Source organism: Mauremys mutica, chromosome 3, assembly GCF_020497125.1.
Source record: "Mauremys mutica isolate MM-2020 ecotype Southern chromosome 3, ASM2049712v1, whole genome shotgun sequence".
Lineage (NCBI taxonomy): Eukaryota > Metazoa > Chordata > Testudines > Geoemydidae > Mauremys > Mauremys mutica.
Window position 1 is genome coordinate 173000222 of NC_059074.1, and position 17532 is coordinate 173017753.

A 17532-nucleotide genomic window follows, 5' to 3' on the forward strand; every position below is an offset into this window, starting at 1 on the left:
CAAAGAAGACGAGAAGGTTACTCACCCCATGCAGTAACTCAGGTTCTTTGAGATGGTTGTCCCTATGGGTGCTTCACTACCCTCTCTCCTCCCCTCTGCTTTGGAGTTTCATGCTAGATTCTCTGTGGTAGAGAAGGAACTGAGGCGGCACAAGACAGCAACAGCACATGCGCGACACAACCAGGCACTGCTACTACAAATTTCCGATTGCAAGCACAGGGCACATGGACACACCTAAAGTGGAGCATCCACAGGGACAGCCATCTTGAAGAACCTCAGTTACTTCACATGGTGAATAACCTTCTGAGGCAGGAGTGAGGCTGGAACAAGATGGGAACAGAACCTGTCCTGTACCCAGCCTTGGGCTGGAGCTGTGGAGGACAGAGCAGGAGTGGGGCTTGGAGAGACAAGAATGGGGAGACAGTCTGTGGGTGTGGTCATTGAGCAGCCAGTGAGCTACTGCTGCTAGATTTCAAAACCAGCCTGCAGGCTTCCTCAGCCAATCAGGCAGCATGGTCCATCAGGCAGCCTGGCTGGCTCAGTAGGGTTTTAGGAGCACTGAGCAGGTGCAGCTGAGGGCAGTCTCACTGGAGGTTCTGACCTCTTCCTGGAAAATGCAGGCAAACCTAACACAAAAAGTAATGGGGAAAAAGTTAGGGTAATCCTGTCTTTTACAATTTGGATGAGGTCTTTTTGCTAGTTGAAAAACAAGGGCAAAAAGGAGTTTGGTACCCAGGAGATTAAAATAATTGCTGTACAGATATTTTCTCATTATAATTTAAAATGTGCATATCTGTATTCAAACACTATCCACATTGATTGATATAATATTAGGTATGAATCAGCACAACAAATGGCAGTGACTCAAAAGCTACATGTCCAGAGGTGTGTGTTGAATAATACAGGCCAAAAATTCAAAGTGTGCTGCTTCTCTCCGTGCATTATTAGTACTGTGAACAAACAACCAATTTTATCCCCATTTGTGAGCACAAATGGTTTTGCCAATGTGAATTATATCACTTATACACACAAAGATTATACTGAAATCCTTTTGGAAGGTTTGGGCCCTGAGATTCAACTTCTTTAGAGCCTGATCCAATTCCAATGGGACTCTTAAAATTGACTTCTATGGGAGTCGGATTGTGCCTTTCATTTGTAATGTAAGTTGTGTATCTGAGTCCAAACTCAAAAATTTTAACCATTAAACTAAATATATATTACATTAATTAGAAACAGGGCCACCCATGGAAGCAGAAGTCTCTTACAATGAAGGCCTGAGGGAAACAGGCACATAATTTGCAATTAGATTCAAAATTCTACAAAAGGGGCTGAAAACAGTGTTTTGAAATCAGATGAGTAATTATGTTTGAAGAAGTATTCACTGTAGTCTTTTTCCCTGTATTTTTCTGTATACATGAAACTGTTTTTTCCTTTCTTTCATTAAAGCGATTAATAGTTACATATGTACACAAAAGTCTGATGACCTTTGGAGGCTACCAAGATGCCTTTATGCTGGTAGTTAACAATGCACAGTCAAAAGACAAGCCAAACGAAAAACTCCTTTTTGCCATGGCAAAACCAAAGGTTGGTACACTAGCTGAAATCATTTCCAGTGTTTGTTGCCTCTTTGTACTTAAGTACCCTTGTGTATATGCACAAGGTGCAATACCTGCTGTTCAGAACATCCTCCGGTTATTAGCTTTTGCATAATGAATTTAAAGGGGGAAGCAATTAAAAACATAAGTCAGTTTTCTTCTTTTAATGACCCTTCCCCCAGAGTTCCAGACTTTACAGGCAAGGACAATTAGGGAGATAAAGGACAGGAAGTATATACAGTGCCTAAAAATCAGTATAGCTGCAATTTTAAAAAAAATGTTTGGGTCCCCGTTAAAGCAATGTCTGTATTTTATGATGGCCTTCCATCTATACACTTCTCCAAAATTCTAGGACTAAGGAACTCTTTTGCTAATATTAGTCTAAACCCTCTCTCACTGCTAATATTGCCTACCAGCCTGAACAAAACAAATAAAAGCAGAATTTCAGCTATAACTAAGGAGTGAAACTCTAGTTTCTATAAGCCAGAACAGCCTACCAATAGGATCATAGTTTCCTACATATAACTTCAGTCAAAAATTGTGTCTCTTCATAGAAATATGCACACGTGTATGTCAAACAGTTCAAGAAATAGTGATTTTCTATCAAATCATCCCTTTAAAGGGGAATTTTTTGGCAGTTCCATGGAGAAGGCATGCTGCACAGCCTCCCAGATCTTTAGGGGGAAAAAAACCACAGCCACCTGGGCGTCAGCCCATCTGGACTGCTTCTTTTAACACTTGTGCAGGAAACATACAACACTGCATAGGAAAAGTTAGGCTGCATGTAGTAAAATTATTCCCTAAGAGACATGTATTGGTCTGTAGAATTTTCTCCTAAAGAAGTGGTGGAAACTGAGTTACTTAAATCATTTAAAATTGTGCAGGACAAAACACTCCATGTACTTACTCTAGGGAGTAATCCTGCATTGGCAGAGAGATAGGCAAGATAACCATAACCCTAACAGGTATTTTTCCCATCTATAATTTCTTTGATAAAATATAATAATTTATATAAAAATATAATATCAGTCGCTCACTATTTCTTCAAGGTCAAAACACAAGTTATATTTTTCCAGATACAGATTATAGTGTGTGTCTTGTTACAGATTCTTGAGATCACTCTACTGATTGCCAGCTATATTAACCACTTCCATCAGCAAAAGGGGGCTGCTCATCATCTCTCTGCTCCAGCATTACTCTCTCCTCAAACAGGACAGAAAACCAAGGAAATGGGGAGTCAGCCGCTTCTTTCAAACAGCAGACCAACCAAAGGTCCTACTTTGTTATGAAAGGAACAGATACCTGTGAAAATGTATGCTTTTGGTATGCTTCCTATATTGACTGAACATCTTTGGTTGTGCCAGATATACATCATTTGCTAGTTTGCAATACAAGCCAAGAAAGGTGGACTGGTTTCCATCCATTTTAGTTAAAGAGGCCCCTGTTAAAACTCTGCAAACAAATTGCAGGTGGGCGATTACCCTATCAGATGAAGCTCACCCCATTTCAGAATATGGGTTCAAAAATACTTCCGAAGAGGATTATTTTGTGGGTGGGAAGTTGGCCTTTGAAGTGATTTCAGTAAGTGTCAGGGATTTTAAAGACATTTCCCCAGGGAGGACTGTGTCTTCACCTCTCCACCCTTATTTTTCAAATTATGCAAGTTGCATAACCTTGGTTATGAGAAAGCATTTTTGTTTAAGTGGGAAAACCGATACATGTACTTTCCACTCCTTCACGCCTTCTTGTCTGCAATACAAGCACCCTGGGACATAGTCTAAAGGGGACTTTTTATGAAAGCCCTTTTTAAAAAAGTATTGGCAGCACATCATTGATCATACATCTTATAATTTATTATAAATGTCTTCTCTTATACAACAGTTTACTTGTGTGATCCGCAGCAATGGGCTGGTAGTTTCTACACAATTCTTCTTTTTGATTTTCTAAATCTAAATTGGGCATATGTTGTAGAAAACATAGTGGATATTTAAAAAAAAACCAGTGGATATTCTTAGTTTGGCCTGCTAGTTTTTTCCCTTCTTTAAATAACATAGTTGAGAAATGAGTAAGTTAGAATTCAAACCACAAGCACAATATAAAAAGCACTTACATGAATAGGTACATGTAAACTTGGAGACAGACTTCATAAAATGTGTGAAGTGTATACTGTACAGTAGTATTGCATAGTATTTTGTAAATATAAGCCTAATACAATAAAGTGTTCTACTTGTCATTGTTTTAGCATTTTTCATATTTAATCCATGCCTTTGACACTATAATATTAGTATGAGGGTCTCTTGCCCACTAGAAAAACCTTTGAGATTCAATTCAAACAAGCCATTGACCTTGTAGATATATTTCTTAATTTGTTTGCCACTAATGTTAGTTATCAAGGACATTTATCACTTAAACATGAGTTTTATCCCTCATGGTTTATTCTAGAACCTGGAGTAATGTTAAAATGCTGAATTTGTAACCTCTGAAGATTAATAATCTCAGTTTATGGTATAATTTTTAAAAAGTATGGAATCCATCTCATTGCGCTTGCCCCTTACACAAGGCAGAGTTTATATTCCTGAAGGACTGAGACCAGATTATAAAGGACATAATTTGCATTCTTCTATTTTTAAAAACTGGAGAAAGAGATTGAAAGCTGAATTCATAGCATGGATGCTACAAAGCACTTAACAAGATACCTAATTCTTCTGAACACCTTCTAAATCCTGCAAAATCCACTGATCTCCATGACTTCACCGTATTTTGTTAATGGTGCTGAAGGTTAAAGCTCTGACCTGGAAACTATAAACTAAGAATAACTAGCTGAGTCATTACACAGGCAAAGCCCCCATTGACATTAAGTAAAAAGTGCAGGATCAGCCCCCTACACCCCAATCCTACAAGGAAACACATTCTTAATTATATGTATGTGAATAGTCTCACAGAGGTCAATGAGCCACACATATCCATAAGTGTTTTTAGGATCAGTGTCTTACTAATGAATGTCAAGGAATTCCTCTCATCTTGTTAGTGATATTATGCGAGAAGAAAATTTTTTTATTTTGAAGAGAAGATAGAACTGATTAAAAAAAATTCAGAGCTCTATTATAATCACAAAACAGGGCTCTACATGTGCAAACCACTTCAGCCTTCTGTCTCAAATCCTTCTCTCTGCAGCCTGCAGGCAGGCCCTTTGAAACAGATCAACAACTGTTACTTTATCCCACCAGTGGAAACAAAGTATTCGCCACAAGCCTCTCTGCTGGAATGCGTTACGTTTTCTGCTGTGGGTTCCTAGCATTTGCCAAATTTCAGAAGCATATAATAATGTGGGTATCACAACAGCATTGTATAACTTTATCTTGGTTCTCCTTTTTTCTCCAGATATTTCCCAGTCTCAAAAAGGCTCCATTTGTCTTCTCGGTTCTTGCTTTCACCTCTTTATGGGGTTGGCCATTGGAACTAATTGTACTTCCAAGATGCACAAAAACTCATTAACCATGCCGTATTCTTCACTGTTGATCACTTAGACACTATCATTACCGACTTGTCTTTTAATTACTTTCATTTTCTTTTGGCTTATTCTTAATCCTACTTTGGTGGCCTCACATTTGATATTGATAGTGGTCTTTTATAGACTGTCATCTTCTATGTCCAATGGAACAATGTCATCTGCAAAGTTGAGATCTTCAAGTTTTCCTCTACTCCATATAATTCTTGTATCTTCCCTTGATTTTGCTTTTCATATCACATAATCTCTCATAGTGCAGAAGAGGAGAGGTGTTAAGATACATCCCTGTCACACTCCAGTGACCATATCAAACCAGTTGGTCTCTCCACTTTGTCCTTACACAGCATTTTGAACCTTCATACATATTCGTAGTCAGTATGTCTTAGTACATCTGAAGAACAATGTTATAATATTTCTCTTCTTCTCTGTCTTCTGAAAGACCACTCTTAAAATCCATATTGTTTAATATTTGACTCCCTCTGCAACCAGTAATTTACCTATTTATCATTGTACGGGGTAGCTACTACCACAGTTTCCCTCTGCTTGGTTAGGCGAGTTTAGCCCTCCTGCCAAACTTAAAAAATGACTCTCAGGGTGTGATGGTTCTCAGGGTAACAAGACTCTGAGTCACCTTGTTACCCCTGTTTCTAGCTGGAGGGAGTCTTGTCTGTGGTAACTGGGTGTTAGGTACCTAACACCATCAGCCTCTCAGCCACTCAAGCACTCTCCTCCGGGCTATGTCAGCTCTGTCTTTGCCTTGCAGGTTGAGGTGGCCCCCTCTCCCAGTTTCCTTGAAGCATTCCCCTATGACAGCCAACCCCTGACACTGGCTACTCACAGAAAGCCCAGATCTTCTGCTCCCAAAGGAATAGTGTTACCCCAGTTTACCTTAGACCACCAGTCTTGTATAACACACAGCACTTGTACAGATACAAAAGAAAGTTTATTTAAAAAAGAATAGAGATTCTGTTAGAAATAAGAGAAAGTGATGAAAACAAATAGTTACAATACAAACAAAATAATAAAACACTAACTAGGGCCTACACTTATAAATAGTTACCCTTTCTGTCTAATAAAGTAGGTTTTCCCCCTGAAGCTCAGTCAGTGGTAAAGCTGGCTGGCTTTACAGAACAGATCTAATCTTTCATGAGAAATACACTCGCTCAACAAGATGTCTCCTCACTGAATGGATCCAGAGTGCCTCTCCCCCAGCCCCATGTGACAGGGTGCGACTCACCTCTGTGGCTCCCCCTGCTGGCTATCCTGGGGATCAGCTCTTCTAGCCAGTGCGCCCTCTTCTGGTGGCATCTCACCACCATCACTTCTGCTCCAGGGAACCATGTCATGCCCAGGACCGCGGTGTCCTCTTCCTGATACAGCCCTTTGGCTGTGCCGCACTCTGTGCTTCCCCCCTTCCACAGGATGTCTCGATAGTTCCTGTCAAGCCACTTAGTGGTGACTACAGTCTACTGTTTAGCCACTTCCCCAGTGCCAAGTGGGGGAGATCCGGGCCCGCCCACTACTCCAGCCCTGGGACCAGCCCAGGGTCCTGATGGTACAGTCGGCTGAGTACCGGTTCTTACTGGTACGCCAGACCGGACCAGACTGGCTTGCTTTCACCTCTGTCCATACCCCTACGTCCTGCTTCTCAGTTCAGACTTGTGCTGCAGCTCCACAATAGTTCCCCAGTTTGAGCATTGATTGTAGATCAATATTGGCCAAATATTATATGGGACATTTGTACAGCTAAATATGCTGTGTGGGGGAATAATTGTGCCAACTGTGTTATATCAATGTTTGTTTCAACATATTACAGATGTACAGGGTAGTAATATATATTAGTAATCTAGCTATAATGCAGGTTGGTTTCAGCCACAAAGGCATGATTAAACTGTTTTTATGCAGGATGGAGGAGAATTTTCTTCTTGGATTTGGGTGTGTACAGACTCAAAACCTTGAGACATTCTCAGGAGAAGAAGATATTGTTATTTTTATGGGAATCCTCCAGATTGGACCATTTTACATCCCTGTGTTTTCTTACTCCAGGCCTAAAAACCTGGCCCCATTGAGGTCAGTGGCGAAATTTCCATTGCATCCAATGAAGTGAGCTATAGCCCACGAAAGCTTATGCCTAGATAAATTTGTTAGTCTCTAAGGTGCCACAAGTACTCTTGTTCTTTTTGCGGATACAGACTAATACGGCTGCTACTCTGAAACCAAAAATTCCCATTGACTTCAGTGGGAATCCCACATATTTATCAGATGACAGAGCAATTTCACTGGAGTAACTTTACATGATGCAAGCACAACCATTAGCAGTGGTTTCTAACCCATTCCTCTCAAACACTACGGAACACTTAGTATTGGTTCAAGAGCGCAGTTTAATGGTAACCTCATTGTCGCTCCTTTTGAAGCTTTTTGTGTCAGACTAGTTTATTTAATACAAAAATAGCCATTTAGAAAGGAGTGGGGAATAACATGGCTATCTAAAAATCTCTAGTATATCTTACTGAACCTACTGGAAAAACAATAATTTTATGTGTAATTTACCAATACAATGTAACCTGTAGCTCTCACCATGAATTAGTGATTGCAGCACATTTAATTTATGTGTAGAGTATTTGTATTTATTCTTAAGTATATTTAGAACTCACTTGTATAAGGTATTTTTATATACATCTTAAAGCCTCCTAAAAATAAGGGAACTACCAAAGAGATCTGTCAGATTCTTATGCAAACCCAGCAAAATGAACACAAACAAAATGTTAGAGTGACATTTGTTTTATACTGGTTTTAATTTTTTTTAAATATCAAGTCACAGAAACTTTATGGGTCCTAACAATATAGTGGATATTAAACAAAGACATTTAAACTATTGAAGCCTTTTGCTAAGCCTACAATGTTTTACACATATCAATTAAAGTTGGTAAAATTAAACTAAGAATACAGTTCTGATGTAAGTTAAACAATGTTTATGTTTTACATAACCATGTAAATCACAGATCTAATCATGTTTAAGAAAGATCAATTATCTCCTGAAATAGTGCTAGGTCTATGCAACTGCTAAGAGAGTTTTTTGTTTTGTTTTTTTGGTTGTTGTTAAAAAGTGAAGTACTGTATATATATCTGTTTCTGGAGAACAATGTTGTATGAAGAATTATAGTTATAACATTTTCTCGTGTTCTTTCAAATCATGTTTCATTCCTTTGCAATAAAAATAGTTCTATCAAAAAACCTGCTTATTTCACTCATTCCAGTATTAGGATGTTATCTTGTGAACTAGGAGGTTTAAGTATTCGGGAAAAACACTTCTAAGACTCAGGTAACATTAAGCTAAAAACAATGCTACTGGTATTTATGGAAGGATTAGATTTTTATCAAGTAAATGTCAGTAAACATTGATTTCACTGAACACACAAAACCAACAAAATATTTCCATTGATAATAATTGTAATTTATAGATAGGCAAAGTAAGAAAAATGCTTTTTGAGAACTTAGGGTTTTATTTAAGATTATTTAGTTTGTATATTTTGACATATGATGTTGACAGTTTATGACAAATCTGTTGACAAATCTGACATCAGGAATCATAACATTCAAAAACCAGTGGGAGAACACTTCAACCTCTCTAACCACTCAGTGACAGACTTGAAGGTGGCAATTTTGCAACAAAAAAACTTCAAAAACAGACTCCAAAGAGAAACTGCTGAACTCGAATTAATATGCAAACTAGACACAATTACCTGTGGTCTAAACAAAGACTGGGAATGGTTGGGTCATTACATTAATTGAATCTATTTCCCTATGTTAAGTTCTCCTCACACCTTCTATGGGCCATCTTAATTATCACTTCAAACAGTTTTTTTTCCTCCTGCTGACGATAGCTCATCTCAATTGATTAGACTCTGCCTGTTGGTATGCATACTTCCACCATTTCATGTTCTCTGTATGTATAAATATCTCCTGTCTGTGTGTTCCATTCTATGCATCCGAAGAAGTGAGCTGTAGCTCACGAAAGCTCATGCTTCAATAAATTTGTTAGTCTTTAAGGTGCCACAAGTACTCCTGTTCTTTTTATGTTTTAATGATTATAAAGCTTTAACTCTCTGAATCCAGCTATCTACAGTCATTAATTATCTGAACCCTCGGTGTCTCATCCCCAGTAACTTCCCGCAACTGTGAAATTTAAAATCAATAAAAGTAGAAAAAAGTGCTTAAAAATAAACATTGATACTAGCCAACAAAATTATACAGATAAAAACTGAATTCTGCCAAGCCTATATTTATGCATTTGCTTACTCATTCCTGCCCTTTTTTTTCAGTTTAACTATTTTGTTATTCTGAAACATGGATTATAGCCATGATTTTAAAAAGTGACTTGTGATTTTTGTCTGCTTCCATTTTTGTGTGCCTAACTTGAAACAGCTTAAAGGGGACTGATTTGCAGAAAATGCACAGTATCCACCTCTAAAAATCAAGTCCCTATAAAGCATATCAAGTTGGACATTCATCACACGAGTTTTTAAATTCTTGGCCCTACATTTTTCTAGCAGCCTAATCAGAGAACCTTTGACCTCCAAGTTGTCAGTTCAAAGCCGGTTCAGTTTAGTAGCGATCAAAAATTCCTATAATTTGATGTCTATTCAGTGCTCTGTATGACATGAGTTTAGTGGTCTGACTAATTCACATCAGAAAAAATACCATTGCTCTTGCTGGGAGGAAGCTTTCATTCTCAATGTTGCCTGTGCGGAACCAGTTTTCTAGTTAAAGAGAATTCCAGTTCTCAGGGCAGTCCAGGAATAAATGGCTAAAAAACCAAAATTGTTGAATGCTACACAATGTTGAACTATGTCTCACAGTATAGTTGCAGACAGATTATTACTATCACCATCAACAATAACTGCTGAGTTTTGTGAACCAAGTGAAACTGAGCTTAGAAATTATCATGTCAGCTACTTATTCAGATAGGAGACATTGGATAGCAAACACTTTCTATGCGCCATTCCCAATTTATATATATATATAAAAAAATAGATATGTTGGTCAAATTCTCCCTGAAAGTAAAGTTGTTTGTATGACTGATATCACTGTGCTACCTTCAGTGAAAACAAAAGACAGAAGAAGAGTTTGACCATGTTGGTCATCTGGAATATTGCATCTAGTTTTGGGGGCCCCACTACAGAAGGGATGTGGACAAATTGGAGAGTCTAGTGGATGGTAGCTAAAATGATTAAGGGGTTGGGGCACGTGACTTATGAGGAGAAGCTGAGGGAACTGGGCTTATTTAGTCTGCAGAAGAGAGGAGTGAGGGGGGATTTGTTTGCAGCCTTCAACTACCTGAAGGGGGGTTCCAAAGAGGACGAAGCTCAGCTGTTCTCAGTTGTGGCAGATAACAGAACAAGGAGTAATGGTCTCAAGTTGCAGTGTGGGAGGTCTAGGTTGGATATTAAGAAAAACTATTTCACTAGGAGGGTGCTGAAGCACTGGAATGGGTTACTTGGGGAGGTGGTGGAATCTCTACCCTTAAGAGGTTTTTAAGGCCAGGCTTGACAAAGCCCTGGCTGGGATAATTTAGTTGGGGTTGGTCCTGCTTTGAGCAGGGGGTTGGACTACATGATCTCCTGAGGTCTCTTCCAACCTGTCATCTATGATTCTTCTATGTTGATAATGAGGGTATTTACAGTAGCAAGATACTTGAGTGATCAGATGGCTCAAAGAACTACTAATAATTGGGAAGCACTATTCAGTGAGCTGCATAATCTTTGGGGAAGATGAACAGGGGGAGCTCATTTCTAATCAGTGAAAATATGTATTAAAAATAGAAAAAAGTAAAATTTAAAAATGCTAACTTTATTCAGTAAAAGTTTAGATAAAGGTTATTGAATAAGACAACATGAGTAGAATAAACAGTGGCCTTGATCTACAGCAGCTATCTCTGTTTTAATGTAAATCCTGGATGTCTGTCTTCTGCTGCCTCTCAGCTGTTCTAGGAGCTAAAATGGCATCCATTGAGATGTTCACCCCATCTCGGAGGATGTTGTTTTGAGCAGTCCTGGCTCCCAGGGAGAAACACAAATGAAGAGAGATGGAGATGTGAAAAAAGACACAGGGAAGGGAAACAACATGTTTGTGGTAGATGAAAGGGGTGTCTCGGGGCACAGCTACGCTACACTGCAGCTACAACTGCAGTTACCCCATTGTAGTGTAGACTCTTCAGCTACAGAAAGGGCTTTTCCATTGCTGTAGTCAATCCAGCCCCTGGAGAGGCAGTAACTAAAGCAATGGAAGAATTCTTCTGTCCATCTAGCTGCCTTTTGGGTAGGAGTTAGGTTGACCTAACTATGCTGCACAGCTGTGGTGTGACATTTTTCACAGCACTGAGCAGTTTAGCTAGGTTGACCTAAATTTTAAGTGTAGACCAGCCCTCCTCAGGAGCTGCCGGCCCTCTTTGCAGCAGCCCTAGGGAAAGGCTCCCTATCCAGTCCAATCCCTGCCCTGATTGGCATGTCTGAAAGGTGGCCAAGCTCCGACAGCAGGGCTGGGGAGAGACTGGACTCAAGCAGGGAGGTATGTGTGTGAGCAGATGGGGGTTGCCTCTTGCCCATGTTCTCAGGCACTGACCCCACCGAACTACAACTCCCATGATGCTCCTGCGTCTTATGTCAGCAGCTGCGTGGTTCCCATGGTGACCAGGAGCTGGGCCCGAGGTCAGAGCGCCCCCAGCCAGGCCCACTGCGGCCCCTGAGCAGCGATGCCCAAACCCAGGTAACGAGGCGGCGGCCGCGTTCCTCCCCAGGGCTCCCGATACAGGTCGGGGGCTCGGCGCCTCTGTATCCATTCAGCCGCTGCCTCCCCTTCCGTCCAGCACCTTCTGCCCCGGGCCGGGCCGCGCTGTGCGGGGCTGGGTCGCCCCCGCCATTCCTGCCCGCGGGCGGCTCGCACCGCTCGGGGGCTGGGAGACCCCCCGCGCCCGCCCCGCCGGCACCCCACGGGCCCCAGAGGAGGCTGGTGCTTTGCAGATACAGAGGTGGAGCCGCCGCCGCCGGGCCCCTCCCTCCCTCCCGGGGAGCGGGGCTGTGACAGCGACGGGATGGAGGGAGGCGGCTGGGAGCTTGTTTCCTCCGCCAGCAGGCTCCGGAAGACACCGCAGGCCAATGAAATCAGGGAGTGGAGAGGGGCTGCCGCCGTGCCCACGTTTTCAAAGCGAGCAGCGGGGGGTCCCAGCATGGGAGGGGTACTCAGCACTTCCTGGAACGTAGGCTGCTTTAGGGCAGCTCAGGGCAGACCCTCAGAAATCACTAATCTTTTGCAAATGTAGGCCTGTGAGCCTTTTGGAGATATTAATGTCACCATCATCACGGTGTGCTGCCAGCTTCCATATAAAGGATCAATGGGGAAGTACCCTGACCCCGTATTTCATACTTTGTGATAGGAGTTGCTAAAACACCTGCAAGACTTCGAGGAAACCCAGACTTCAGCATTACATATAGACAGATCACCGCAGCTGCTTTTGGAAGTGTCTTCAATTACTTAGTGTAGGGATATGTCTGTACAGCTGTGCCCAGCCTAGCTTTCTTGACCTAGCTTGAATCCAGCTAGTGCAGGTAGCTGACTGTGCAGCACAGACTTCAGAGTGGGCCAGCAAGCTCGGGCTTATACTGCCTATCTTCACTGCTATTGTCCACATTAGCTTGATTCAAGCTAGCGTGGATAGATGGGTCTGTGCACAACTTGTGGTCGGCAGATACACCCTATGTGCAGTTACCTACTACTGACATTGGAAGTTACAAAACATTAGTGAAATGGTACATGCTGCATTGAAACACATAGCAAAATCCTTAATTGTCAGAGAAACAAGCTATTAAACGGTCTTAAAATTGCTTCCAAAATGAGAGAGTTTATCTACTAAAGGTATGAGATTTTGCAGGTCTAGAATTCTCTATCATGCCTCTCTGTTCCACAGATTTATTTGTGATTTCTAAGGGGAGTTTCCTTACTGAAGCATAGCTAGTTCTGATCAAGGATGTATTAATGTGCAGAGGGAATGTAGTATTCAAAATCTTCAATTGTCCTTTCAAACCTTAGTGGGAAATATGAATAGGTTCTATGAAGACATCTTATTTTGTTTTCTCTATTAGTGATACTCTGTGGGATATTGCTAAAGCCGAAGTGGAGAAAAAAGAAAATCTTGAAGGCAATGGAGTGGAAGTTTGGGAAAAATCACTACTCTTTATGGGAAACAAAAATGGGGTAACACTGATACTGTGCTTTATTTTATGTGATTGCTGTGCTTTCCTTGAAAATATTGTATACCACTGAAAACATTTAAACAGTATATGCAATACCATATCTATTGCAGAAACAAGAAATCTTCCCCAATATGAATCTGTGCAGAGGGTTGGCGTTTATGTGCAGAACAATTAGAAATTTTTCATACTATTTACGCCTGATGGCATTCTGTGCCAAAAAATTTAAAATTCTGCGCACAATATTTTAAAATTCTGCAAGTTGTATTTGTCAATAAATAAATGCAGAGGTTCCAGCATGGCAGTGGGAAGCACAGGCCACTGACTTGTGGAAGGTGGGAGATCACCCTGTAGCCCCCCACCCCCAGGACACGGACTTGGTGGTGAGGCTGTACATGACCCTGCACAAGGCCTGGGCTTGCCCAAGAAACACCCTGGGGCCCTGTCCCTCTGCATAAGGCACACCAGGTGTGGGGCAGGCAGCTCAACTAGGCAGGATCCAAGTGTGGAGGGGCTCAGTGTGGGGGGGATCCAGGTGTGTGGTGATAAGATTCTGTGTGGGACAATCTGGGTGCAGGCAGCTCAGTGGGGGGTCTAGGTGTGGGGGGGATCTGGATGCACAGAGGCTCGCTGTGGGGATTCCAGGTACAGGGGCAATGGGACACTGAAGGGGCTTCCAGGTGAAGGTCGGAGCTCAGTGAAGGGGTCTGGTTTTGGGGGGCTCAGCAGGGTTGGGGTCAGGTGCTGGAGGAGTGAGGCTTGGTGGGGTGATGGTCTGGGTGCAGCTAGTTGGGAGTCAGTGGTGTGGGGGTCTGAATGTGGGGGCACTGGGTGGTGCAGGGGGTGGGGCATCGGTGGAGGGTTGAGTGTAGGGAGCCAAGCGGGAGTCTGGGTGCAGGGGTGGGGGTCTGGAGGCAGGGGGTCTGGGTGCAGGGGGCCCCACTCCTCCAGCATCTAGGTGCAGTGGAGTGGGGTTCGGGTATTGAGGGCTAGGGAGGTTTTGAATGTACCTGGTGAGGCTTGGCAGCAGTGGGTGGATGGGGGAGCAGCACCTAGTACAGTGATCCCTCCCTCCACAATTGAGGAGCGATGAGGGCAAGAAGCAGGGGAGGATGCTGAGCTTCCTGGTGAAGGTTTCTGGGGGTGGGTCTGACAAAGCCCCAGACACTCCTTGCAGGGGAAAAGGAAGGCCTGTTCTCTCCTGCCTCCAGCCCAGCCGGGACTAGCAGCTGGCTCAGGGTAGGAGTCACTGGCTTTGGTGTCCCCGGCCCCGGGGTGATTTCTCTCTCTGCCAGCTGTTCCGGGTGCCTGAAATTATGAATGCTCTGTTAGGGAGTGGTGCGTGACTGCTCTTGCAGCTTTCCTTTGCTTCCCTATCAGAAAGTCATTTTTTCTGCAGGAAAGCAAAGAAATCTGCAGGGGACATGGATTCTGTGCAAGTGCAGTGGCACAGAATTCCCCCAGGAGTATCTATTTTATGCCTTTTTATTCTGTCAGAAGCTCACTTTTGTGCTAGAAATAAGCCAGACTACAACCATTCTTCTTCATCAGTGAATGAACATAGCAGGTGTAGTTTCATTTAAAAAACAAACAAACCAAAAAACAGCAGACAGAAATACAGTCCTATTTTTTAGCTCCTGACATCTGGTCATATAACACATCCATTCAAAGGTTTTATTGAACACAGAATGTTAATTAGTAAAAGTCTAACTCAGGGGCATTGGTAATCAGTATTATAACTCAAAAAGTGTTGCATCCAACATAGTGGAATTCTATGTTGCTCTTCATCTTGTCAGAGAAAGAGGAACAGATCACAGAACTAAAAAATTAATGGTAACTTAAGTACAAGTGGTCATGACTTGATCACATGTATAATGTGCAATAATATGTACATAGTGCTTTGAAAGGGCCAATTTCACTAAGCCAAAAATAATCATGAACCAAATCAGCTAGGAGACCTTAGTCAGAAAAATGTGAATGATAATTGGGAATTGTTCAAGAACACTTTCCTATGTGACTCAAAAGCTACAGTTAAAAATGGCTATATTAGTTAAAAAACCAACCTGGTTTAGAGGGAAAGAAGCTATAAAAATTATAAAGACAAATGGAAGAAAGGGGAAGTTGATAGTAATGAATATAAATCGGAAGCTAGGAATTGAAGAAAATTGATATGGGAAGCAAAGGGAAGTAGGGAGGAATCTATGGCAGGCATAGTTAAGGACAATAAGGAGTTTTTTTAAGTATACTAAGAACAAAAAGAATCTTAACAAAGGTATTGGTCCATTACTAGATGGAAATGGTAGAATTATAAATAATAATGGAAAAAAGGCAGAAATGTTCAATACATATTTCTGTTCTGTATTTGGGAAAAGAGATTATGTTGTCACAAATGACAACAGCCTTTCCATTCCACTAGTATTTCAAGAGTATGGTAAATAGCATCTACTAAAGTTAAACATTTTTATGTCGGCTGGTCTGGATAACTTGCATCCAAGAGTTTTAAAAGAACTGGCGGAAGAGGTCACTGGGCCATTATTGCTGCTTTTCAGTAAGTCTTTGAACACTGGGGAAGTCCCAGAAGACTGGACGAAAATTAATGGAGTGCCAGTATGTAGAGGCCCATGTCCATCCTTCCCCATCAGGCCCAGGGGGAGAGCATCGCTTCCATATTTCTATAAAGCAGGTTTAAAGGGGAATTAGCAGCCTAGGGGCTGAGACCCTCAGGCAGGGTGGAGTGGCAAGCAGTCTAACACCTGATGTCCTGACTCAGGCAGATGGCAGACAAATGCAGGTCTCTTGGCCCAAGGTGGGTAGTCAGTCACCCCAGGGGTGGGGCAGCCATAGGAGGGTAGGAAGACTCAGGCCCACTCTACTTCACCAGGTCCCACCCCAGGGCCCTAACAGTGGCAGAGGGCTCCACAACCGGACTACTGTCTGGTTTCCCTGGACTACTTCCTACGATCCCCTCACCAGGTACCTTATCTTGTGGGGTTCCTCCATCTTCCTGGGGTACATAGCTAGCGCCAGTCCCAGTCCCAGCAGCTCTTCAGCATCCTTATTGGTTGGCAGTCCCTTCGAGTCCTCGGTGCTCCATAGATCCCTCTTGGGTGCAGGCCCCAGCAGTGGGCAGGAAGCATCTGTCTCCTTTGCAGGCTCCAGCCCCCCTGAACTGCAGGGCCCGCCTTTTCAACTTCCTGCCCCACCTCTCTGCTTCCAACAGGCCCGGAGGGAGACCACACCCCCTCACTATACAATATTTTAAAAGGTAAATGGGATGCCCAAATATTATAAGCCTGTCAGACTGATATCAACCCTGGGCAAGATAATGGAGTGACTGATACAGGACTCAATTAATAAAGAATTAAAGGAGGGTAATATAATTAATACCAATCAACAAGGGTTTATGGAAAATAGATCCTGTCAAACTAACTTGATATCTTTTTTTTTTTGGATGAGATTACAAGTTTGATAAAGGTAATAGTGATGATGTAGTATACTTAGACTTATGTAAGGCATTTCACTTGATACCTGATGATATTTTGTTTAAAAAACTAGAATGATACAAAATTAATATGGCACACCTTAAATGGGTTACAAACTGACTAACTGGTGGATCTCAAAATGTAATTGTAAATGGGAAATCATTATTGATTAGATGTGTTTCCCGTGGGGTCCTGCAGAGATCAGTTTTTGACCCTGACACCAGTGGTTCTCAAACTTTTGTACTGGTGACCCCTTTCACATAGCAAGCCTCTGAGTGCGACTCCTCCCCTTATAAATTAAAAACAGTTTTTTATATATTTAACACCATTATAACTGCTGGCTGACAGCTCGTGACTCCCCATGTAATAACCTCGTGACCCCCTGAGGGCTCCCGACCCCCAGTTTGAGAACCTCTGCCCTACGCTATTAAACATTTTTATTAATGACCCGGAAAAAGACAAAATCATCCCTGATAAAGTTTGCAGATCACATAAAAATTGGGGAAGTGGTAAATAATGAAGAGGAAAGTTCACTTATACAGAGTGATCTGGATCACTTGGGAAGCTGGGCGCAAGCAAACAATGTATGTTTCAATACAGCTAAAGGTATAAATCTAAGAACAAAGAATGTAGGCCATACTTATGGGATTGAGGCTCTCTTCTGGGAACCAGTAAATTTCATAAAAGATTTCAGGGTCGTG

General features: G+C 42.1%; 2 protein-coding genes across 11 annotated transcripts in view; both read left to right on the forward strand.

Annotated features, from left to right (window-relative positions):
• Positions 1-8329, forward strand: part of PLEKHH2 (pleckstrin homology, MyTH4 and FERM domain containing H2) — a 130402-nt gene extending 122073 nt beyond the window's left edge. For all 7 annotated transcript variants that reach the window (XM_045010290.1, XM_045010291.1, XM_045010288.1 and 4 more), the window contains 2 exons: positions 1447-1584; positions 2702-8329. In XM_045010290.1, coding sequence (XP_044866225.1) covers positions 1447-1584; positions 2702-2884 — 321 coding nt within the window. In that variant the 3' untranslated portion in view covers positions 2885-8329. The remainder of the gene's footprint in view (positions 1-1446; positions 1585-2701) is intronic.
• A 3331-nt stretch (positions 8330-11660) lies between these two features.
• The window catches only part of DYNC2LI1 (dynein cytoplasmic 2 light intermediate chain 1), a 54462-nt gene continuing 48590 nt past the window's right edge, over positions 11661-17532 (forward strand). The window contains exons 1-2 of one of the 4 annotated variants that reach the window (XM_045011731.1): positions 11661-11868; positions 13242-13353. In XM_045011731.1, coding sequence (XP_044867666.1) covers positions 11855-11868; positions 13242-13353 — 126 coding nt within the window. In that variant the 5' untranslated portion in view covers positions 11661-11854. The remainder of the gene's footprint in view (positions 11869-13241; positions 13354-17532) is intronic. The other 3 variants (XM_045011728.1, XM_045011730.1, XM_045011729.1) reach the window with 3 other exon arrangements.